The following is a 26,196-nucleotide window of genomic DNA, read 5'->3' as shown; positions in this document are numbered from 1 at the left end:
CACAATATAAAAAAATTGGCCTAACTTTACTGTTGTCTTATTTTTTAATTCAAAAAAGTGTATTTTTTCCAAAAAAGTGTGCTTGTAAGACCGCTGCGCAAATACGGTGTGACAGAAAGTATTGCAACAGCCGCCATTTTATTCTCTAGGGTGCTAGAAAAAAATATATAGAATGTTAGGGGGTTCTAAGTAAGTTTCTAGCAAAAAAAATGTTTTCAGAAAGAGGTTTGGTCCTGGGCGTGCTTGTGTGGTAGAGCCACGCCTCTGATGATATCCACTCGGATGAAACATGTCAGGCTGGCTATGAGACACAAGCACACTGAATGCCGCGGCTGTTATGTTCTTATTGACTGTACATGTAAGTTGCTACAATAAATCCTTTCACAAGTGAGACGGGCTTCATTATATGTTGCTTTATTTCAATTTGATGATGATATCCCATTGATTGGGTGAGACGCCCACTGACTACTGGTAGTTTACTGCTTTGTTGTTGCCTGGGACAAGTGAATGGATGCAAGCTTTTGGTATTTAACCATTTACTTACTGGTGATTGACCAGTTCAGATGTGATCCCTTGGGAAGTTATTAATCAATGCCTATCACTTGCTGATAGCTGGTAAGCAGATTTGATTCTCACGTGGTGTGGTGTGCTTCCCTATACACACTGAAAACTGGTGAAGGGATTATCATATTTTCCTCTTTCAATACTTCAAAGACTGTTGCTTTTGTTCTGGTTCCTTTTTCTTGGTCTGAGACACAGGCTCTAATTGACTCCTGGGCTGCAGGCCTGTTCATAGATAGTGCTTTTGTATCTAAGCACTCGATTCCGCTGTAGCTTCGTGCCACTCCACTTGTCATTGGGGCTATTGATGGGAGACCTCTACAGCCTACCCATGTGACTCATGAGACTGCTCAGTTGACCAAGGCCATAGGAGCTCTTCACCATGAGATAATCCAATTTCAAGTTGTTTCCTCACCACATTACCCAGTGGTTTTTGGTTATCCTTGGTTACAGAGGCACAACCCTTCTTTTGGTTGGCTTTGGGCTTTCTGGGTAATTGAATTTCTACTACTGTTTTTTTGAAGGACCCAGAGAAACTATCTGAAGTTCTAGAGTGGCCTTGACCCATAGGTCTACATCCACTACAACGTTTTCTTGGCTTTGCCATTATTATCAGAAGTTTAATTGTAACTTCTGTTCTCTGGTCAAACCCCTAACTGATATGACCAGAAAGAACGGTAACTCACAGAATTGGTCTCCGGATTCCATCAAAGCCTTTGAGTCTCTCAAGCCTGCTTTTGTTTCAGCTCCTTTCCTGGCACATCCTGATCCCACGTTACCCTTCCGTTTGAGGTTGTTGCTTCTGAGACTGGAGTTGGTGCGTTTCTGTCTCACTATCCTACCTTGACCCACGTAGGTTCAATGAGCGCATACAGTACCTGGTTCATTGGAAAGGATAAGATCCAGAGGAGCGCCCTTGGGTATCATCCTCAGACATACATAATGCTCCTGTCCTCCTCTGTGTTTTCCATAGACGTTTTCCCCTCAAACCTGGTGGTCCTCCGAAGGGGAGGGGTACTGTCAGGGCTGAGCACAGCCCTCCCTTCTCAGTGCTTAGCTGTCAGTTAATTGCCAGAACTCATCGTTTCACAGTGCCTCACCTGGTGATAATTTCCTACTCTCCAGCCAGCCCCTTCTGGCTATTTAAATTGCCTTGTTCACGTCTCCCATGCCTTCACCTTGGTCAACATATCTGAAGATTCTCTGCTTTGATCCTTTTAAAGACTTGCCTGACTGACGTCCCTTCTGGTTCCTGATCCTGTTTGTTGTCTCTGACTACGCTCATCTCTGGCTTCCTGATTTATTGGTTTGCACTGACTACCTGCCTTGATTACTGAACCTATGTTTTTAACTATGTTTGCTTTTTGTACTTTTTTTCTTACCACTATATTTTCTGTCTCTGTCTGATTCATGGTTCCTGACACACTCATGCTGGGGGTTATTATTGCTGCTACTGACACCAATGCTGCGGGTTATTATTGTGCAAGCTGTCGGTTATTATTATGGAAATGGACTCTGATGTGAAAAGTTGGCTCCTGATGTAAAGTGGACCCTTCATGTAAAGGGGCTCCTAATTTAAGGGGACCAGGGCCGGTGCAAGGATTTCTGCCTACACAAGCGAAGCTCCATTTTGGCGCCCCCCCCCCCCCCCCCAACGGCCACCCACCTCCCTTGCAAAAATGTTTCCCCAACTTTACCTTTTCATAAGGGGTAAAAGGAGAAAATGCCCCCAAAGTTTGTAACACTTTCTCCTGTGTACGGAGATACCCCATATGTGGCCCTAAACTGTTACCTTGAAATACGACAGGGCTGACCACAGATAAAACAGTGATAACTCTCCGAGTACAGATAATGAAGTAGATGTGACCTGCAGTCCTATGCAACACCACAGATAACACCGTAATAACTCTCCGAGTACAGATAATGTAGTAGATGTGACCTGCAGACAGTCCTATGTAACACCACAGATAACACAGGTAGCATCTACTACATTATCTGTACTCTGAGGGTTATCACTGTTATCTGTGGTGTTACATAGGACTGCAGATCACATCTACTACATTATATTTATTTGCGTGTGGGAGTTCTGGTGGCCGGTGGTGGAGTGTGGAAGTCGACTTATCCATCCCCCCCCCCCTTCTATTATCCATCTCCCCTGCTTCTATTATCCATCCCCCTCTGCTTCCATTATCCAACCCCCTCTGCTTCCATTATCCATCCCCCCTGCTTCCATTATCCAACCCCCTCTGCTTCCATTATCCATCCCCCCTGCTTCCATTATCCATCCCCCCTGCTTCCATTATCCATCCCCCCTGCTTCCATTATCCATCCCCCCTGCATCCATTATCCATCCCCCCTGCATCCATTATCCATCCCCCCTGCTTCCATTATCCAACCCCCTCTGCTTCCATTATCCATCCCCCCTGCTTCCATTATCCATCCCCCCTGCTTCCATTATCCATCCCCCCTGCATCCATTATCCATCCCCCCTGCATCCATTATCCACCCCCCCCTGCATCCATTATCCACCTCCGTTTCCATTACCCCCCTGCTTCCATTATCCATTCCCCCCCTGCTCCTTCTTCCATTATCCCCCACTGCTTCCATTAACCCCCCCCCCCCACTCCTTCTTCCATTATGCCCTCCTGCTTTCATTATCAACCCAGTCTCCATTAACCCCCCTTGCTCCTTCTTCCATCATCCATCACCCCTGGGCCCTGCTCTGCTTCCACCATTCCTCCCCCCCCCCACTCCTTCTTCCATTATGCCCTCCTGCTTTATTAATTATCCACCCGACCCAGTCTCCATTAACCCCCCTTGCTCCTCCTTCCATCATCCATCCCCCCTGGGCCCTGCTCTGCTTCCACCATTCCTCCCCCCCCCCACTCCTTCTTCCATTATGCCCTCCTGCTTTATTAATTATCCACCCGACCCAGTCTCCATTAACCCCCCTTGCTCCTTCTTCCATCATCCATCCCCCCTGGGCCCTGCTCTGCTTCCACCATTCCTCCCCCCCCCCACTGTGGGGGGGAGGAATGGCGGAAGCAGAGCAGGGCCCAGGGAGGATGGATCATGGAAGAAGGAGCAAGGGGGGTTAATGGAGACTGGGTCAGGTGGATAATTAATAAAGCAGGAGGGCATAATGGAACTGGAAGGAGTGGGGGCCCCACTCCTTCTTCCAGTTCCATTAAGCCCTCCTGCTTTATTAATTACCCACCCGGCCCCGTCTCCATTAACCCCCCTTGCTCCTTCTTCGTTCTTCCATCATCCATGATCCATCCATTCTTCTTCCCCACGCCACGACCCCACCCTCACCTCCTGTGCGCTTTTCTGCCATCTCAATCTTCCGGCGGCGCGGGACTGGGCACTGTGTCACCCAGCAGCGGAGGTCCGCCCCTTCAGTGACGTCAGACGTCCTCCTGCGCGGAGGAGGACGTCGTCACTGAAGTGCCGTGCAGTTACAGGCCCGGACCCGGCGTCATCCATCACCAGGCAGTAACTGGATTGGCTGCGCCCGGCCCGGGCCACATTCAGTCAGCTACTGACAGGCGCTGCGGCGCATTAGCACACCGGAGCGGGACACCGGGCGCCGGAGGGCGGCGGCAACTCCGGTCCCCGGACAATGTATAAAAAAAAAAAATTAAAAAAAAAAAAAAAAAGGTCATTTTTTCGCCCCATCCCAGGCTGCGGACCTGCCCGCCCCAAGCGGCCGCTTGGTCCGCCTGGTGGTTGCGCCGGCCCTGAAGGGGACACTGCTGACGTGAAGGATACTCTGATGTTAAGGAGCACACTCGATGCCAAGTAGGAGCTTCTGATGTATAGGAGAACTACAGATGTGAAGGGGGGACATCTGATATAAAAGGGAACTAATGCCTTGTACACACAATCGGAATTTCCGATGGAAAAAGTCAGACGGAATTTTTTCATCGGATATTACGACCCTGTGTGTGCCCCATCAGAAATTCCAACTGACTTAGAAAGAAAACATGTTCTCTTTTTTTTGACCGGAAACTTCGCTCTGTGTGGAACTCCGAGAAAAAAAAAAACATGCATGCTCGGAAGCATTGAACTTCATTTTTCTCGGCTCGTCGTAGTGTTGTACGTCACCGTGTTTTCGATTGGAATTTGGTGTGACAGTGTGTATGCAAGACAGCTTGAACGGAATTCCGTCAGAAAAATCCGTTGGAGTTTATCCTGACAGAAATTCCAATCGTGTGTACAGGGCATTAGCCTGGATTCACACTGCTGTGGTGTGAGACATTGCATGTAATTCACACAGAAATCGCAGCACATTCCTTTGTGACTTGCATGCAGTGTCTCTGGGGTGAAATTTGAGCCATGGATTTGTATGGCTCAAATTGCACCGCATTCACAACAAACTGGCGCAGGACCCTTTTTTGTCCGCACCAGAATCAGATTGAATAGGTATTCACACCCATGTAATCCGATTATGCAAATTGCGCTGTGTTTTAAATTTACACCACATCTAATGTGAACCTAGGCTAAATATACTTTGTTTAGTACTAGCAACAAAGTATTCCTTAGCCTCTGACTGCATCTGAGTGTATACATTAGGGATGAGCCGAACACCCCCCTGTTCAGTACAGGGCAGAACATGCGAACAGGCAAACAATTTGTTCGAACACGCAAACACTGCCAAAGTCTATGGAACACGAACGGGAAAAACCAAAAGTGCTAATTTTAAAGGTTAATATGCAAGTTATTGTCATAAAATGTGGACATGTAGCAATGCAAAAAAAGTTTTAAAAAATGACGTTTTTTCAGGAGCATTGATTTTAATAATGCTTAAAGTGAAACAATAAAAGTGAAATATTCCTTTAAATGTCATACCTGGGGGGGGGGGGGGGGGGGGGGGGGTGTCAACAGAATGCCTGTAAAGTGGCACATTTTTCCCATGTTTAGAAAAGTCCCTGCAGCAAAATGAAATTTCTAAAGGAAAAGGGTCATTTAAAACTGCTTGCGGCTATAATGAATTGTCGGATCCCGCAATACAGATACGTCATTGAGAAAAAACAGCATGGGTTCCCCCCCCCCCCTAGTCCATTACCAGGCCCTTTGGGTCTGGTATGAATATTAAGGGCAACCCCAAACCAAAATTTAAAAAAAAAATGGTGTAGGGGTCCCCCTCAAAATCCATACCAAGACCCTTCAGGCGGGGTCACCTGTGACGACATGGGGAAATCGCAGGAAACCCCCTTGGCATCAGAGGGGGAAGGGTCACCTGTGTATGTCACAGGTGGACCCGCCCTGAGCTATTTAAGAGCTGTCATGGTGGGTGTAGCGTCATTCGGCGGCGGAATCGGATCGTGACGGCCTGGTATGGAATTTGGGGGGACCCCCACACAATGAATTAATTTTTTCAATTTTGGTACAGATTCGAACATCGGGCTCATCCCTAGTATAGATCTCCAGAAAGGGAGAGTGGGAGGGGGGCTCTACCATGGGCCTCTGGGTTGTACTTGCCCCCTTGGGCAAAAGTTGTCAGTCAGCCCTGATTAGATGAATAATGTCTCCATAAAGAGTGCCTGTCACCTACTCAATGCACATCACAAATCCAAATAAAATAGAAGAAAGTAACATTTTTATTTATAATAAAAAAAAAAATTGGCATAACCCACGATGCCCCTCACATATATCGCTGCGAATGTCAGAGTGGGAAAAATAACTCTAGCGCAAGATTTCCTATTTAACTGTAAACTGATGAGCTGTAAAGGCTTTTTAAGCATCACCTATGTCGAGTTTAAGAGATAGAATGTTTGGTATCTATTTACTCGAATGAACCTCATCTTTTATATTTTAACTAAAAAATGGGTAATATATATATATATATATATATATATATATATATATATATATATATATATATATTGCACTAAAATGTTTTAATAATATTTTTCTCCTGAAAATTTTCATTTAATAAACAGTTGCGCAAATATCATGTGACATACAAATTTTAAACTTTCTACAGGGCCTCTGCTTTCAGAAAATATATAGGGGCAGATCCACAAAAGAAATACGCCGGCGTATCTAATGATACGCCGCGTAATTTCAAAGTTCCCGCGTCGTATCTTTGTTTTGTATCCACAAAACAAGATACAACGGCATCTGGGATCGATCCGACAGGCGTACATCTTAGTACGCCGTTGGATCTTAGGTGCAATTTTTCACCGGCCGCTAGGTGGCGTTTCCGTCGAAATCCGCGTTGAGTATGCAAATTAGCTAGTTACGGCGATCCACGAACGTACGTCCGGGGCATTTTTTTTTACGTCGTTTGCGTTCGGCTTTTTCCGGCGTATAGTTAAAGCTGCTATATGGTGGCGTACTCAATGTTAAGTATGGCCGTCGTTCCCGCGTCAAAATTTGAATTTTTTACGTCGTTTGCGTAAGTCGTTCGCGAATAGGGATTTGCGTAGAATGACGTCACCGTCGTAAGCATTGGCTTGTTCCGGTTTCATTTCGAGCATGCGCACTGGGATACCCCCACGGACGGCGCATGCGCCGTTCAAAAAAAACTTTGTTTATGTCGGGTCACAACGTATTTACATAAAACACGCCCCCAATCACATCCATTTGAATTCTGCGCCCTTTCGCTGCCAAAGATACACTACGCCGCCGTAACTTACGGCACAAATTCTTTGAGGATTCGAAAAAAAAAAGTTACGGTGGCGTAGTGTATCTTAGATACGCTACGCCCGGCGGAATAATGCGCCGCTGTACGTGGATCTGCCCCATAATGTTCTGGTGGTTTAAGTAGTTGAATTTCCAAAAATGTTGATTTTTACATGTGTGTGAAAAGTAAAAACAATTGCTCTGGAGCTGAACTGGTTAAATAAAGCCAAAAGTGTAGATATGCACTACCCAATTAAATATGGACATTATGGTGTTGATATAATGTTGGTGTCATTATTTTCACTTCATCCACTAAATCTGCTTTTGATTAAATCGTAGAATCATACTCCATCTACTACACATGATGGTGTGTTTACAATGAACTAGATGTAATCCCTTTAGTTATTCACTCCTACAAAGATTTGACAAGGAGATTCGATTTTTCCACAGACACCCTTTACAGTAATTAATACTTTCTCTTAATTTTTCTTTTTGCAGTCCCTTGAAGTTACCCTGAAGTACTGCAACTACATGTTTACTACAGTCTTTGTACTTGAAGCTGTGTTGAAACTGGTGGCATTTGGATTTCGAAGATTTTTCAAGGACAGGTAACTAACTATCCACTGAGACAAATGTAATCTGAGATGTTTTAAAAGTTCTCAAGAAAATGTGAAGTTACTATTTAGGAAACCCTATAATCACATTAATATAAAGCAGCTCTATTGTGATGTATAAATAAATATCAATATTTTTTTCTAAATTCTCTTCAGTGCTGGCCGCCTGATCAAAAATGCAGGTCTTTTATAACATACTAGCTGATTACCCGGCGTTGCCCGGTCTTCCTATCTTAAAGCGGTGGTTCACCCTCCTTAACATCATTATACCATTACATCCGGCATCGTAGCGCGAGCTACGGTATGCCGGTCTTAAATTTTTAATCCCCGTACTTACTGTGCTATCGATCATTGAAGTTTCCGACTCCCGCGGGGAATGGGCGTGCCTATGGAGAGGGAGGATGATTGACGGCCGGCTCTGGCACGTCACGCTCCCCGAAGACAGCCGGAGTAGGTCTCGGCTCTTCACGGCGCCTGCGCACAGGCTATGCGCAGGCGCCGTGAAGAGCCAAGCCTATTTCGGCTATTTCCGGAGGAGCGTGACGTGCCAGGGCCGGCCGTCAATCACCTTCTCTCACCATAGGAACGCCCATTCCCCGGAATCTTCAATGATCCATAGCACAGTGAGTACGGGGATAAAAAATGTAAGACCGGCATACCGTAGCTCGCGCTACGATGCCGAATGTAATGGTATAATAAAAAAAAACATTTTTTTTTTTTTTAACAGGGTGAACCCCCGCTTTAACCTTTTGGGGAGGAAAATCATAGTAATATAAATATACCCATCTTTTATATAAGGGTGTAGGTAAGGGTTAATTTAACTGTCATATATTTTTATTTGGCATATAAGTAATATGTGTACCAGGTATTATTGAAATATCTCCAGGCGTACAGAAGTTATGTGGGAACATACATTTCCCATTGATTTGCATGGGACTTTAAACAAAAACCCTGACCCTCACAAATGGGGGTAGTTAAGGGATAAATTAACTATCCTATAGTTTAAGTGGACATATAAGTAACATGTGGCCAAGTGTTATCGAAATATGTACAGCCGTTTGGAAGTTATGAAGTAACATGTATTTCCCATAGAGTTCAATGGGACTTTAAAGAAAAACCCTGACCATGGCAAATGGGGGTGGGTAAGGGTTAAACCACCTATCCTATGTTTGTTGCTGACATATAAGTAACATGTGTGCCAAGTTTCATGTTAATATCTTTAGCCGTTTGGACGTGATGCTGGAACATACATACATACATGCACACACACACACACACACACACGTTGAGTTTTATATTTATAGATAAACAAATCACTGATTCACATGCAGGCCACAGTGCCCTTGTGAATGAGCCCCAATACCTCATTCACACACAGAGCTTTATTTATTTCTTAATACAGTTTTAGATTTAGCAGTATTTTTTTTTTTTTTATAATCAATTTTTTTATTGTATTATAAACTTCAACATATCCATTCAACATTATACATGTGTGTATTCCATATTTCCATAATTTACATTAAGGGCACAAATAAACATTACAAGAAAGAACCAAGTACAATACTGTCTTATCAAAAGTTTATCAATTATACTACCCCCCCCCCCCCAGAAGAGAGAAAGGAAAAAAAAGAGGGGAAAAAAAGATAAATGCTTCCCTCCTCACCCCCCTCTCTCTTTCATGCCATCCCAAGCTGCAGTGGAGTAAATCTACTCTGTCCCTGCCCACTCCATTCCTTCTACTTGAGTCATGTATTCTTCTACTATGCCCTTCTATGTTACTTAAACGAAGGGAGAAAAAAAAAAGGACATCCCCCTCCTACTTCCAAAGAGGCCACTGATGGCCATAGTGTCAATTATTTTTATGTGAAAAAAGTAAAAAATAAAAGTGATTGTACCACGTGGTTAAATATTAATTATCTGTAATTGTGTGTAGCGGCCCTTATGGCCTAATTCCCCAGCTCAAGTGACATGCTTCCATGTGTTTATTGATTCCCCTTCTACCAAGACCTCATATAAGAGGCCACTAATGGCCATAGTGTTGAAAATAAATATTTGTACCTTGTGATAAAATGTTATCAACCGTGTTTGCCTATAAACGGCCCTGCCTTCTGACCTACTCTTCCCCCAACTTTAAGTGACAGGCCACAAAAAAAAAAGAGAACAAATTGTGATGTCCTCATAGTGTACAGTCTCTATCCTAATTGTACTTTAAGTCCCACCTCTCCTGTAAACACCCTACTCCTTATTCTCCACCCCCTTCCCATCCCTCCCCTCACTACTTAAACGTAACTTAGCAGGAATTATGTTGTGTTTGTGTCCAATAATAAGGATTTTATTGTATTTTTAGTCTAAGTATCATTCAATATGTTCGGGAAGGGGGGGGACCTGTCAGGTAGACTATATGGGGCCCTGTGATTTCTAACAGCAGCCCTGGCAACAGGATCAATAAAATGGGCAGGGAAGACACTCATCTGCTTGTATGTGTCACTATGCCATCCGCTCATGTCACTCTGATGCAAATGGAGCAGAATGTAAGTTTGGAGTGATGGAGTGACACATGAAGGCAGGTGTGTGTCTCTCAGCCATGCTGTGGGCCTAAGAAAGAGAGATTTAAGTACTCACCTATCCTGAAAAAAATATGTTACGGCTTACCTCTAGTGCTTTTCACATACCTAGTAGCATTGTATAGTAGAATGAGAAGATTACAGTACAGATTCTACTCTACAGCATATATTTTGATCATAAAATATAAAAGAACTACATTGCAGAATTCCTCCTCCCAAAATTAACTGACAATGAGAAGGCAGCATTAAATAAACCTATATCAGAAGAGGATTTTTACGTAGCTCTTAAACATTTGCCAATCAGTAAAGCACCAGGGCCTGACGGCATTGCCTCAATTTATTATGAGACGTTTAGACAAACTTTGGCCCCAAAATTTGGGGCTGCATTTAATTGAATATTACAGGGCTAGTCTCTCCTAAAAGATACCTCTAATGCGCAAATTACGGTACTGTTGAAACCGGAAAAAGATCCCTTGCTCTGTGCTAGCTACAGACCAATATTGCTTTTAAATGCGGACCTGAAGTTTATAAAAACACTAACACTAAAAATTCTACCGTACTTGGAGAGGGTTATCCATTTCATTCAATCAGGTGTTGTGCCTGGCAGAGAAGTGAGGGCTAATATGACTAGAGAGCTCAACCTTATTCATCTTTGTAACCCCACTTCATTTCCTGCACTTCTTCTGTCTTCAGATGCTGAGAAGGATTTGGTAAGCTGCAAGCCCTGGTAAGCTGCAAGCACCGCCAAGGCACCCTGTATCCTGTAGAATACAGGGTGCCTTGGCGGGGCCTGTAGTTTATGCATGTATTTGCAAATGTGTGCAACTAAACCCCTGTTTTTAACACATAATGTTAGACAGGTTAATTTGGTTGGTCGCAGGCTGGTTGGAAAGTTGAGCTTGGAAATTCTTTGGCTTTATTTGACATGCATTTGCTCTTCCAGTGCTCCTTGCTGTGAAGACCAGTTATTGGTGGTGGCAGTGACCTTTTTTTGTATTTTCTACCAATCAAAGAGACTTTGTTTATCACTTTACTCATAAGTCATCAATATCTTCAAGCACACAAGAATTAGGCTATAATTATGTTAACCAAATCGTTTAGGACGCCAGAAAGATTACATTGAATGTTCCTAAATAGTGATCCCACATGCTGGAGATGTGAAGAAGATAAGTGAACACTTTTCCATATCCTTTGGACTCGCCCTCAAATACGTCCCTATTGGCAAAATGTTTGTGCTCTAATTAAGGATCTCACTGGCCTGTCTTTAGTTCAGAACCCAGCAGCCTATCTACTACATCTTCGTTTCTAAAAGAAGATATCACCAATTGGTAGTGAGACATTTACTTAACACAGCTAGGTCTTGTGTACCAGCGCAGTGGAAATCTACCTCTCCCCCTACATTGGGTCATTGGATCAGAGCAGTAAATGATATAACATATATTGAAGAACTAACTGCATGAATGAAGAGACAGGAAGCTCATAAAACATGAAACCCAATGAATCATTCATACTCTCGAGTAGTTACCAGTTTTTCTTTCCTTAAAATGGAGGCACAGATATGGGTTCTCAGATATTATGTTTTTTTTTCCTTTCTTCATCTCTTTCTCTGTTTTAACCACTTAAAGCAGATGTGCCAGTATAAAAAAATATTAAAAGCCAGCAGGTACAAATACAGCAGCTGCTGACTTTTAATATTAGGACACTTACCTGTCCTGGAGTCCAGCGCCGTCCGCAGCAGAGGACGAGCGATCGCTCGTCTCTCTGCTGCTCCCCCCGCCATCCTCAGTGAGGGAACCAGGAAGTGAAGCGCTCCGGCTTCACTACCCGGTTCCCTACGGCGCATGCGCGAGTCGCGCTGCGCCCGCTGATTGGCTCACACGCTGTGTGCTGGGAGCCGAGTGTTCCCAGCACACAACGGGCGACAGACGGGAAGTAAAAAAACACGTCTTTTGCCCGTAGCGCGTGGCCGGATGTGGGTGCAAATACCTGTCTTTAGACAGGTATCTGCACCCCCCTCCCCCCTGAAAGGTGTCAAATGTGACACCGGAGGGGGGGCGGGTGTCGATCAGCGTGAGTTCCACTTTAGGGTGGAGCTCCGCTTTAAGGACTGCCTCCTGCACATATACGTCAGCAGAATGGCACGGCTGGGCACAAGCACGTACAGGTACGTCCTCTTTAAGTGCCCAGTCGTGGGTCCGAAGCTCTGTGACCATGACCGTGGGACCCGCGGACCCGATCGCCACTGGAGTCCCGCGATCGGTCCCAGGAGCTGAAGAACGGGGAGAGCTGTGTGTAAACACAGCTTCCCCGTTCTTCACTGTGGCGCCGTCATCGATCGTGTGTTCCCTTATATAGGGAACCACAATCAATGACGTCACACCTACAGCCACACCCTCCTACAATTAGAAACACAGATGAGGTCATACATAACCCCATCAGCGCCCCCTTGTGGTTAACTCCCAAACTGCAATTGTCATTTTCACAGTAAACAATGCATTTTAAATGCATTTTTTGCTGTGAAAATGACAATGGTCCCAAAAATTTGTCAAAATTGTCCGAAGTGTCCGCCCTAATGTCGCAGTCACGAAAAAAATCGCTGATCGCCGCCATTAGTAGTAAAACATTATTTTTTTATAAAAATGCAATAAAACTATCCCCTATTTTGTAAACACTATAAATGTTGCGCAAACCAACCGATAAACGCTTATTGCGATTTTTTTTTACCAAATATAGGTAGAAGAATACGTATCGGCCTAAACTGAGGAAAAACATTTTATTTGGGGGATATTTATTATAGCAAAAAGTAAAAAAGATTGCATTTTTTTAAAAATTGTCGCTCTATTTTTGTTTATAGCGCAAAACATAAAAACCGCAGAGGTGATCAAATACCACCAAAAGAAAGCTCTATTTGTGGGAAAAAAAGGACGCCAATTTTGTTTGGGAGCCACATCGCACGACCGCGCAATTGTCAGTTTAAGCGACGCAGTGCCGAATCGCAAAAACTGGCCGGGTCATTTAGCTACCTAAAGGTCCGGGTCTTAAGTGGTTAATTTTAATTTTTTCTCTTGAGGGCTATTTAAAAAAACAACAAAAAAAAAACATGCAATACATCTTACTGGGGCCCTGCAATGCAACTTCGCAAGCGGCACACATTTAATGTTGATTTTTTTTTCATTATTCAATTTTTTGTAGATAGATTTTTTTTTTCTTAGCCTTAAGGGTCCGGGACCAAGCAGATCCATTAAGTCATCAAACTCAGTTAACCAATCAGGAGAGAGAGGGGTAGGCCGAACCATGGCTCTGTGCCTGAATGAATACAGGGAGCTGCAGCTTGGCTCGGGTGCCTCTATAGCAAGCCAGTTGCTGTGGGGGCACTTAACAGGAGCTCATGCCAGGAGCTCATACCAGGGACCCCCAAGAAGAGGAGGATCTGGGCTGCCCTGTAGAAAACCACTGCAGAAAGCAGGTAAGTATAACATGTTTCTTATTTTAATAGAAAAAAAAAATGACTTTTCAATCACGTTAAGGAATACGATGTTTGTAACTCTTGTTACCTTTGATCAAATTGTCACTTTAAATAAATAAATACAAAATAAAAAAAAATAAAGTGCTATCACAGGAAGGTAATAACAGTTTGAGATCTCAACTTAGTGTACAGGAAGTTACAACAACATTGAGTGCCTGAGAGGATCAATGGGTATTTAATTGTATACCAAAAATGTACTTAGCTTGAAAATGTTTTAAACTAATGCACCCACCACATCTAAAGCTGCAATATATTAAATATTATTTTCTTGTTTAGATAGATTTCAAACATCATAGTTGGGTGGCCTAGCCAATTAAACATATTTAGGGGACTTATCATATCTGTTCAGTGGGATAAACATTTATTCTGTCATTCAACCTGTTCAAATGTCTTTCCAATATGTTGGTTAGGGTAGCCAGTACAAATGCAAATTACAATTATTTTTAGTAAAAGCTGCATTGTTTTTTGAATACCAGAACAGATGTATTTTTATTTGTTGCCTTGAGTCATCCTTTATTGGCTGCATTCCTGGCACATTTACAAAATTCACTGAATTCCAAACATACCCTTTTCTTTGGAATTATCAATCAAACTACATATACTCTGCAGTTGTGTATTATTCTAATTAACAAAGAAATGAATTAATTAAAATGATTAGCTGATGAATAGACTAAATGAAGCAACTGTTAAAATCTCAAAACATAAAAGTTTTAAGCAATTTATTTTTTTGGTTTTCAGATGCTAAGAGGAATTGTAGTATGTGGTTCTCAGATTCCTAGCACTTAGACAGGTCTTATGCAGCCATGTTCATGTACCTATCGAACATATTCGCCAGCACACCAAGGATCGTCCAATTACGTCTAAAAAAGTTTTATTGCAAAAAAATCACATCGCAAAGGTGCAACGTTTTCGTCAGGCCTGACGAAGGGGTCCTGCGTGACTCTGAAACGTTGCACCTTTGTGATATGATTTTTTTTTTGCAATAAAACTTTTTTGGACATAATTGGACAATCCTTGGTGTGCTGGAAAATATGTTCAATTGTTTGATGTCTCCAGGATCCAGCTGGTAATCGCTGCAGCACCCACCATTTTGTATGAGCCATTTTACCAGGAACATGTGCGATTGGAATATTGATCAGTATGTTCATGTACCTAGCTAACTAGGGATGAGCCGAACACACCCGCGTTCGGTTCTCACCAGAACGTTCGAACAGACCGAACGTTCGCGCGAACATTTAGAACCCCATTGAAGTCTATGGGACTCGAACGTTCGAATTCAAATGTGCTCATTTTAAAGCCCAATATTCAAGTTATTGTTGGGAAAACGTCTTTGTGAACCCGGGTCTTGCCCCAGGGAACATGTATCAATGGAAGAAAAACTTTTAAAAAATGTAGTTTTTTTCTGGAGCAGCGATTTTAATAATGCCTAAAGTGAAAAAAATGTGCAATTAAATAGCACACGTTTATGGGCAAATAAACAGCACACGTGCAGTAACAGCAACTACGTTTATGTGCAAATAAATAGCACACGTGCAGTAACAGCAACTGCGTTTATGGGCAAATAAACAGCACACGTGCAGTAACAGCAACTACATTTATGTGCAAATAAATAGCACACGTGCAGTAAGAGCAACTGCGTTTATGGGCAAATAAACAGCACACGTGCAGTAAGAGCAACTGCGTTTATGGGCAATTAAACAGCACATGTGCAGTAACAGCAACTACATTTATGTGCAAATAAATAGCACACGTGCAGTAACAGCAACTGCGTTTATGTGCAAATAGCACACGTGCAGTAAGAGCAACTGCGTTTATGGGCAAATAAACAGCACACGTGCAGTAACAGCAACTGCGTTTATGTGCAATTAAACAGCACACGTGCAGTAACACCGAGTACGTTTAGGTGTAAACTAAACAGCACACAGGCAATACAACACGTTAGAGCACTGTAGCTAGCACAATCTACTGCCTGACAAATAGGAATAGCTGATCTAGCTAAGCTATACAGTGTATAAATATATGTACAACTCCTAGGATGTATATATATCCTCTACACACTGTAAATTTAACTAAACTAACTAGCCTGCCTGCTCTATCTATCTATCTATCTATCTATCTATCTATCTATCTATCTATCTATCTATTTGGTAGAAAAGACACTGTCTCTCTCTCTCTCTCTCTCTCTCTCTTTCTCTGACTGACTGACTGTCCGATCTGTTCTTTAACAACGTCGCAACACACTACACGCGGCCGACTTGCAGGCGGCCTTATATAGTGTGGGGCGTGTACTAAACCCCCTGGGCCATAATTGGCCAAAGCCACCCTGGCTTTGGCCAATTATGGCTCTTCGTTTTTTGCGCGCTGTGATTGGCCAAGCATGCAGGGTCATAGTGCATGCTTGACCAATCATCAGCGCGCAATGCCGCAGTGAATTATGGGCCGTTGCGCGTCACTCGAATTTGGCGCGAATGACCCATTTTGTTTGAATTTTGTCGACGTTCGAGTCGAACACAAAGCTCATCCCTATAGCTAACTGACAGTAGCTCATTAATGCAAAAATGAGTCTAAAATTTCTACAGTTTTGTATCACCGGCATCTCTGTTGTTATAACACATTTGCGCTAATGGAGTGTGATCAGTTAGAGCTGTGAAATAGTAGGGCATATAAAGTAGTTAACTCTGCAGCTCAAAGCTGTATAACAGCATTCCTTTCAGGAGATTTGCAGATTTGCCATGATTTGAAAGTGCCGATGTGTGAATGACAAATGCGGAACTCGTATTTGAGATGCTATTCATTTGAATGACACCTCAAAGTGCGGTGTGGGTCTGCCCAGTGTGAAAGCAACCTCAAAGCAAAGCATGTAGTAAGTTTTTGCAATAATTTTGCCTCAAAATTGGGTTTTTTAATCCACCCATCAACAAATTGGCCAAAGAAAAGCATAATAAAAAGTGTGAAAAATGCTTTAAAAGCGTGTGTGTGCAAAAACGCAAAATACACCACAAAAAAGCACTGCAGAAACTTATCAAAAGCAAACTGTATAGGTGTGAACAGAGCCTTACAGGTGACACTGTAGGCAGCCATTATTTTTCTTGACTATGCTCTCCACCCAAGAAAAAGGACAGGTTCCCCAGTGGGGTTTTTAGGCAGCAAAAATTGTTATTTGGTGTAGAAAATTACAAAGGCGTACCAATAGTTTGTAAAAAAGTAGAAAGAATATTTTAATAAGTAGAAAAAATTTGATTGTAAAACAATGAGCTCTGGTACAGTTTAACATTGAGAACACATACATATGACGATATAGCATCAAAATTACATGACATTGATCAACATGATTGGCTGATCTTCAAGTCAAATTGTTCCTGACGCGTTTCGACCCCTACATATGGGTCTTCTTCGGAGGAAAAGATATATGATGCAAACTATAACAGAAAATAAATATATAGTAATGGGATACATAATGCATAGTACAGTCTGAATAGACATATATTTTAAATTTTAAAGTGTATAGTTACCAACTCACAGATTGTGTTACTCAGTTCTATTTGGACCAGAGTAGGATTAGAATCCTGAGGATCCCTGATAGCTTGTCTCCATACGGGTGGTTTGTGCCCCCACAAGAGTCCTCAGAAATGCCCCTCATAGGTGGCCTACAGGAACCCACAGTGTGAATGGGAAGGATTCCAGGTCCAGCCAGGGAGCGTGGGCCGGGCAGGTGGACAGGGGGCCCAGCAAAGCAGTTGCCTGAGTGGTGCCTATTTAGGAATTCAAATATAGAATGGTATAAATACCAAGTTTAAATATAATTTTGAAATGTAGAAGTAGTAAATTATATAGATAGATGGCGCTAGACTTGCACATACAACCCATTAAGATAGTATGTATGTAGAGACATGTATCTAAAATGGAACTACCATATGTGATTTAATTATATAGGTGCATAAGAAAAATTCTATAGTATAAGGAAATTCGGAGTATAAGGGGTGGTGAAACGTAATTATAGTTTATGATGTAAAATACAATGTAAGTTAGAGTACCAAGAGTATGTTGGTATAATGTGTAGTAATAAAAATTATTATTGGGTGAGAATAAATTAGTTGCGAGTGTGTGATGTGTATGTGTGGATGAAGGTATGAGAAAAAAAAAAAAAAAGAAAGAAAGTAATAAGCAAGATAAAAATGGGTAAATAAGTGAATAAGATGTGTAAGAATGATAAAAGATGATAAAAAACACTATGGGTTAGAAAGTGATTGGGTGAAAAATAAATAAATAAAATGAATAGACATGTGCTAGTTAGGTTAGTGTGAAATATGCAATTGGGTAATAAAAAAAGATATTGATATAAGTGCAATATTGGGTGAATAATACTGTTGTAAAGACTAGATGGGGTAATAATCAAAAATACCTTGTTTAGATGTATAATAGTAGATTGTAGGGATAAACTCCAGAAAGAGCATTAGTAGGCGTATCTGGAGAAAAGATATAGTTTATAAATAGTATTGAACCAACAAGAAAGATAGCTAATGTGCAGGTTTTTTAAAAGGTTGCAGCCTTACCCTCTGTATGATGTATCCAGCAGGGTATGGAAATGGGATCACAGGCAGGTGTCAGGTATACACCCAGTGTGTTTAAATATCTGCATGTCAGGTGCCCCTAATTTAGCAATCACTGCTAGGCAATTAGTGCTTTGCTTGGAGAAATCCCTGTCCAACCTGATGGACTGCCCCTCCCAATCAAACTTCCCCAGCTGAGTCAGAATGCCAGGGTCAGATGACCCTCCCAGCTGTGGGGTTCTCGGTGTCAGAGAGGGGATTTCCCCAACCCTCTGTTGCGGTCGCGAGCGCCGCGGTAGCGTCACGCGCATACGCAGTGCGCATATGCGCACGCACGGGACGTCCACGGCTCCAGGGAGCGTCGCTGACACCGTCAGTGGGGAGCAAACACCTCCACCGTGGCGGGGTGAGCACCATCTTGTGGAGGAAAAAGAGAGCGCAGGGCCCTGCGTCTCCCCCTCCCCACTGAGAGACCACTAAGGTAGCAATGAGGCAGAGGTACTCAAGAGGGAAACGCCACCCGGAGGAGACATAACAAGGTCCTACAGGAAAAAGAAGATATATTAAATAAAATATTCATTTATATGTACAGAAATAGATTTATATGGAAATGGTGCTACTAAAGATGAACATATTATGCCCATCATAGCAGAAGTTACATATATGATTATGTTATAACCACAAAACTGGTCATAGACAGTAAGTATCAATAGGCATATATATGAGCCATATATGCCTATTTTTGAGTTTTGTCATGAACATCTGACATTGCAGCTGTGGGTGGGTAAGCATGCGTTGGATTGTCTACTTATGGACTATGATACTTAGAGAGGGAAACAAGAGTATATAGATGTTCCGAGTGACTAGTTAAAGTTTAGGAGCGAGAGAAAATATACATAATAATAATAAATAATAATATTGGTTGTACCTGTTTCAATATTTAGAACAAGGGGATCTTAGTATATGGATATTAGCCATGTATTGATTCTAATGGTGGTGACGTGGACATGACAGGTGTGAGTAGTCAACAAGAAATATATATACATAGGATAATTTTATTGGGTTTTCCCCGAAGTGAAACCTTTTAAAAAGGGGGGCGAATGAGAGTGCGTCGTTCAGGCCTGGTTGCTGGGTAGCCCCAAGCCTGAAGACCCATTTCTGTTCGCGCTGTAGTAAAGTTTTGTTCCAATCGCCTCCCCGATCGGGAATAAGGACGTGATCGAGGGCGGCGAAACTCACGTGTGGTACACAGTAGTTATGAGAAAGGGCAACATGCCTCCCTAGAGGGAGGTAGATGTTCCCAAAAACCATACTATATTTATAATTAGAAATTCGTTTTTAAAATTCCTGTTTTGCTCTCCACCCAAGAACCACCACAAAATACCCTGTACTGGTATAAGGTAACAAATAACTAGACTAAAGTGAAATGTATCCACATATTTTGCATTGAATGGTCTGTGATTGTTTACAATTTGACCAGTATTAAAGTCCAACTTCATATACTGTATATGTGTATACTCAGATTGTTCTGTTTATTGGATCTTGTAAGATGTGATGTTGGATATTGTAATTTTTGGGACACTTGGTGTAAAACCTACAAATTATGGGCTTGTTTACATGGTATAATATTACACCTTGGAGCCTCGATAATATTTTTTTAATTGATGGACAAATGACAGTCCCCCTACTTCCCTAAATTGCCGCACTATCTCCTGGCTTGAGCACTCTTACATGGGGAGTACACATTGCCTTGTGTACATGTTTAATTACTCAGCAAGTCTAAATCTCAGTTACCCTGATGTTACAGCCAGGCACTTAGGAAGAACAGAAAAGGTGTGTACAGTAAGCTTTTATCGGTTCTGCTCTCACACGTGTATATCCGCTTAAACATATCAGAGCAATATGTACATATCTGCAATGAACCTATTGATTCAGCAATAACTTCATCATTACTTAAAACAAAGCAATACATGTATACAGGGGTGGACTGACAACTCATGGGGCCCCGGGGCAGGGATGTATTTAGGTTTTGTGCTGCCCTAGGCCTGACTAAACTTGTGCACCCCCTAATTTAAATATGACCCACCCCTTCCTGTCAAGGCCACACCCCTTGCGGTTTAAGACCCACCCTGAAATTTTCAAGTGGGGACACTAGTTCTGATGGCCTGGGGGGGGGGGCAATGGATTCCCTTAATTTGCATAGATTTTCTCGCACTTCCTGTTTGGCTATGGGACAGGAAGTGAAGGGAAATCTCTGCAATGGGACAGGGATGGTAAAAAATTTGAAGCGACGCCCCCCCCCCCCCACAGTTGCAGAAAGCCCACATACTGGAAGCAGTGCGGCTGATTTATGGGGACGCTAAACTAATTTACCTAACAGTGTAGCGATAGCCGGTGGGAACACTGTTCGTGCTGCCCCCCTGGGCCTGGGCCTTGTTGGCCTAGGCCAGGATACAGCATTGCCCCCAGGCAATAGAAGATTATGTAGCCCCTGAGCTTACAGATGGCCACCACGCCAGGAGGCAGTGCAGAGGCAGGGCAGCTAAAATCTCAGGATTTTCACATCAAAAGCATGTCGGTTTCAGACATATCAGGGACAGATGTAAAAAAAAAAAACACATATTTTTACATACTGTCCCTGGTTTTATTGAGCCTGGCAACCCTGATGGGGCCCCCTAGTGGCATGGGGTCCTCGGGAACTGCCCGAGAGCCCCAATGGTCAGTTCGCCCCTGCATGTATAATATGTGTATGTGTGTGTGTGTGTGTGTGTATGTATATATATTTATAGAGCTTGATCTGGTGTTACTTCATCCCTGACCTTGGGACTCCACCATGAGTGCTCAGGCATTTCACTTGGTACTCTCCAATGGGGTACCTACTAAAATTTCCTGAGAAAAATTACAAGAAAATTGAATCTATAGGATCCTTCCCAAGATAGATACCATTTCTACACAACTCTCTCAAGGACCTGAAATAGCTATCGCAAACTAACATAGGATGTTTCCCTTCTATGTACATAAAGTGGGGGAAATGTCTCAGTGAATGTGTGAATGAACACAAAAAAGTGTAATTATTAAAAGTGAATATGGCTGCTGCTGCAACTAATCATGTGGGATACACACAAAATAGACAATGTAAAAGGGTATATAGCTGCGCTGCAAAAAATATCTCTTATGTGACAAGTGATATGTAATAAACCCAAAATGCATCAACAAAAAGATAAAAATGAAAATGACATTGATTGGTAATGAAAAAAATCCTTAAAGGTTAGAACGACCTGATTCATATGTGAATAACAATGAAGCAAACCATGGTATACAGAACAAGAAAACAAGCTGTTCCAATGATCACAATACAAAAAGTCCTCCAGTGATTATAGAGGTGACTGAAAAACTAAAAAAAACACCCGAGAAAAGTGATGTGCTCCTATAGGAAAGGTTCCTCCACCTCTGGTAAAAATGTCTCCTTACCAAATTCACTGATCTCCTGAGTGAGATCATGACCGCATGTGGCTAGTTTATCCCCGCCCTGGGTTTCTCACTGCTGGGTGTCAGGCACCTATCCTTCCAACGTCTCAGGCGTCCTCAATATCTCTCCTGTGGAAATATTCCCATGGAGAGAGGAGCGGCGTGCTGACGTCACCAACTAGAGAACGCAAACATCCCGGGAGGACGGGCATATAGTTGAAAGCCGGCCGGCTTGAACATTTTTGATACGCGCATATGCTACACTTTGATTGTAAGTGCAACCCTTTTATTTTAATAAACCTTTTATACAGTACTTCACCATGGCAGTATTTTCTATATTTTTATGGGGAATATTTCTACACGAGAGGTATTGAGGACTCCTGAGACGTTGGAAGGATGGGTGCCTGGCACCCAGCAGTGAGAAACCCAGGGCCGGGATAAACTAGCCACATGCTGTCACGATCTCACTCAGGAGATCAGTGAAGTTGGTAAAGAAACATTTTTACCAGAGGTGGAGGAACCTTTCCTATAGGAGCACATCACTTTTCTTGGGTGTTATTGCTGTTTTTCAGTCACCTCTGTAATCACTGGAGGACTTTTTGTATTGTGAGCATTGGAACAGACTATTTTCTTGTTCTGTATATCATGGTTTGCTTCATTGTTATTCACATATGAGATAAATTTAATTTTTTCATCACCAATAGGGATGAGCACCAGAACCAATCGGTTCGCACCAGAACCTTCGAACGGACCGAACGTTCGCGCGAACGTTTCGAACCCCAGTCTATGGGACTCGAACGTTTGAATTCAAAAGTGCTCATTTTAAAGCCCAATATACAAGTTATTGTCGGAAAATGGGTTTGGGCACCCAGGTCTTGCCCCAGGGAACATATATCAATGGAAAAAAAAAGTTTTAAAAACTGTATTTTTTTCTGGAGCAGTGATTTTAATGATGCTTAAAGTGAAAAAAAATTGAAAAATTCCTTTAAATATCGTACCTGCTGGGTGTCTATAGTAGTGGCACGTGTTTAGAAATGTCTCTGCACAAAATGAGAATACTATAAGAAAAAAGTAATTTAATACTGCTTGCGGCTTTAATGTAATGTTTGGTCCCTGCAATATGGATGAAAATCACTGAGAAAAATAGCATGGCCATACAGGCTTGGCCCCCCAAAGCGCACGTGCTGTGCGGCAACAATATGTTGATTATTTTAGAGGTGGGGGGGGGCATTCCAATGCCAGATCTTGGCTCAATAAATTATTTTTTTGGGAAAGAAAAATTCTAGAAAAAATGGGGGTTGCCATCCGGGGCCCCCTTTGAACAAATTCTGTGAATAACTCCTGTTCTCTGAAGGCCTCCATTATTTCTGCAAGTCAAAATTAAGCAAAAAAAGCTAATGTCAGCCAAGCCTCTACTAGTACTAAGCTTTCTCTCTTATCTAACCCACAAACTCATCCAGTGATCATAAAGTCCAAAATCAAGTTACGTCCCACACGATCGTTTTTTCCGCCTTCTTCCTCAGACTGTGAACGACGTTTTCACTCATGCGGTATTCCTTTAGACACTGCGCATGCGAGAAGCTCCGCACGTTTCCCTGCTCCTGACGATCGTTCTAGTACTTTCCCCGCCCCTTTTCGGTCGTTCAATGTAATACACCATGGAGGACACACAGCAAGCTGCAACCTAAAGCCAGGAGCGAAGCCAGGCGGTAGCACACACCAGACACAGGAGGTACAAGGCCACAAATATAGCGTTTGAGGAGATGGTGGAAATGGTGGCAATCCTAAGGAGGGAGGATTATGATGGAAAACATGGCCCTTACAAGAACCCAAACAAACTGAAGGCCCAGATCATGGACAATGTGCAGAAGAGTTTCCACCATAAATTCAGGGTGTGCAGGTCAAGCAAAAGGTGGTCTGACCTTAAATTAAGAGAAGATCAAAAAAGACATTAAAAGAAGTAAGTAATTTTCATGTGTACTCTGATTAGTTTTTTTATTATTGTGCGGCATGTGCTTTTTCTTTCAGGTTGTATATAAACAGTTCAAGAATAGATGTCTCAAGGTTCATGTTTGTGGGCATAATAATTGGTCGTATGAGTCGTCGTTCATTCTATTTATGATCTATTTATGTGAGACCAATTTTTTATTTAATGTAGATGTGTTCTTAACTAGATTTAAATAATCCAACTTAAGTCAATATACAGTAAAAAGAGAGTATGCTCAGCAGTTGGTTACACATATGGACTCAGTAGCACAAGTGTTGGCAGGGCCGATCTGCCCTATAGGTTCACTATGCAAGGCGCTTAGGGCCCCGCAAAGCTGCGAAGGGCCCCCCAAATTACTAGAGGCCCCGCCTGGTGAGAAGTCATTTTCGCCCCCTCACCCCGCTTCTCAACTCGCTGGCTGCATGGGAGAAGAGGTAAGGAGTCAGCCCCCCCCCGCTTCTCAATTTAATGTAAGATGTCATTTCCGACAGCAGAACACCCCCTCCCCCTGCTTCTCAACTTTCTTTAATGTGACAGGTCACTGTCGTCAGCGCCCCCCGCTTCTCATTTTTAATGTGCCATGTCATTTTGATTAGGACCCCAGGGAGGTCAGGATCGGCACTGAGTGTTGGCCACAAGAACAACCAATTTAGGGTGTCACACAGAGGTGATCCAGTGGATACTTGGTTGGTTTCCATGTAGGAAACTTGGCCAAAGATAGAGAAATGTAGCAGCTTTGGTAATGGATACAATCCTGTGTTAAGCTTAGAAGGATTGTTAAAACAGACAATTGTACCACACTTTATAAAAAGAATGATTCATATTTTTCTTTCAGGCCTCTAATCTTTTTGATTCATGTATCCCTTTTTTACAATCTCATAGGGCGCAATCAAGCTTCAAGACTGGAGAAGAGAAACTCCACACAAGCCCCACCCCCGCGGGATGTGCAGGAAGTGGAAACTGCCACCACATCAGGTCAGCGTCATACAGCACAGCTTCAGGTAATAGATGTAGGCCTGCATAATTGTAATACATGGTTTGTTTCCAAATTTCAGGAGGTATTCGTGCTGTTGATGGTGGATTGGACACTTACAGCGCCCAGCTGTTAATTGGGGAGGTGTTGTCCTGCAGGGCTGAAATAGAGGACATCCACATCTGCTTAGGGCAGATGAGAAAGAAAACACAAACGGTGGAGCGAAAACTAAAGAATTTAATGGATGTTCTGGGGAGGGTTTAAAAATTTTTTTTTTTTATTTTTTTTTTAAGTTATGTTTGTTTTTATATGTATGCTTTTTTTTAATTTTTTTAAAGTGGAATCTCTAGTTTTCTGATTAAAACGCATGAACAATGACAAATGCTAAAAAGTTGGTCATTGTTCATGCGTTTTAACCAGAAATGTGTTAATTTTGTTATTCTCAAAGAAAATACAAAAAAAAAAGATATCTAAGAAAAAAAAAGATATCTAAAAAAATAACAACAAAAAATATATATAAAAAAAAAGATGTTTGTTGACAAATATTTCTAGTCAAAAATATATTATTTGATTAAAAAAAAATTATGACACATTTTAAATGTGAAACAATAAATATTTTTGGATACTCAAAAATGTGTGGCTTATTATTATATCAATGCTGCCTAAAAGAACAAATCTAGATTTGTGATGTTTACATTGACAAATGATGAGTATTTAGTAGAGGAAAATAAATATGACACTAGGATAACCTAGGAGAAAGCTACAATAAACCCAAATTAGAAAATAATCAAACAAAGAAAAATACTAGAACAGGGGCAGAAAAATTGGGCCTTAGGCACTGGTGGCGGTGCCACAACTCTGCAACCCCTCACAGATACTGTAATTGGAGCGCAGCAAAGAGCCACAAGCAAAATATTGCATCAAATATTGTTATTATACACCCCTGTTGAACAGGGGCAGAAAAATTGGGCCTTAGGCACTGGTGGCGGTGCCCAGAACCGACAATGTTCTTACTAGCTATCAGCAAGATCATTGAGAAGGAAAATGATATTCAGTCAGCAGCATAACAGGACAGTCACTCAGCATCAGCATAGGCAGTCTCCAAGGCATCTGACATTTCAAAAACAAATATTCAGTTACATCGGCATCAGGTGCTTGGTAGCTGGTGTTGATCCAAGCCTGATTCATTTTTATGAAGGTCAGTCGATCGACGGAGTCGGTGGAGAGGCGCACCCTGTGATCGGTCACAAAGCCTCCAGCAGCACTGAATGTGCGTTCTGAAAGAACGCTGGATGCAGGACAAGCCAGTAGCTCAATTGCGTA

General features: G+C 42.4%; 1 protein-coding gene across 1 annotated transcript in view; it reads left to right on the top strand.

Annotated features, from left to right (window-relative positions):
- CACNA1I (calcium voltage-gated channel subunit alpha1 I) overlaps positions 1-26,196 on the top strand; it is a 2,078,868-nt gene that overhangs the window by 1,499,870 nt on the left and 552,802 nt on the right. The window contains 1 exon segment of the mRNA XM_040359583.1: positions 7,690-7,799. Coding sequence (XP_040215517.1) covers positions 7,690-7,799 — 110 coding nt within the window.

This window comes from Rana temporaria, chromosome 7, assembly GCF_905171775.1.
Source record: "Rana temporaria chromosome 7, aRanTem1.1, whole genome shotgun sequence".
NCBI lineage: Eukaryota > Metazoa > Chordata > Amphibia > Anura > Ranidae > Rana > Rana temporaria.
This window is presented reverse-complemented; position numbering and strand designations above follow the sequence as displayed.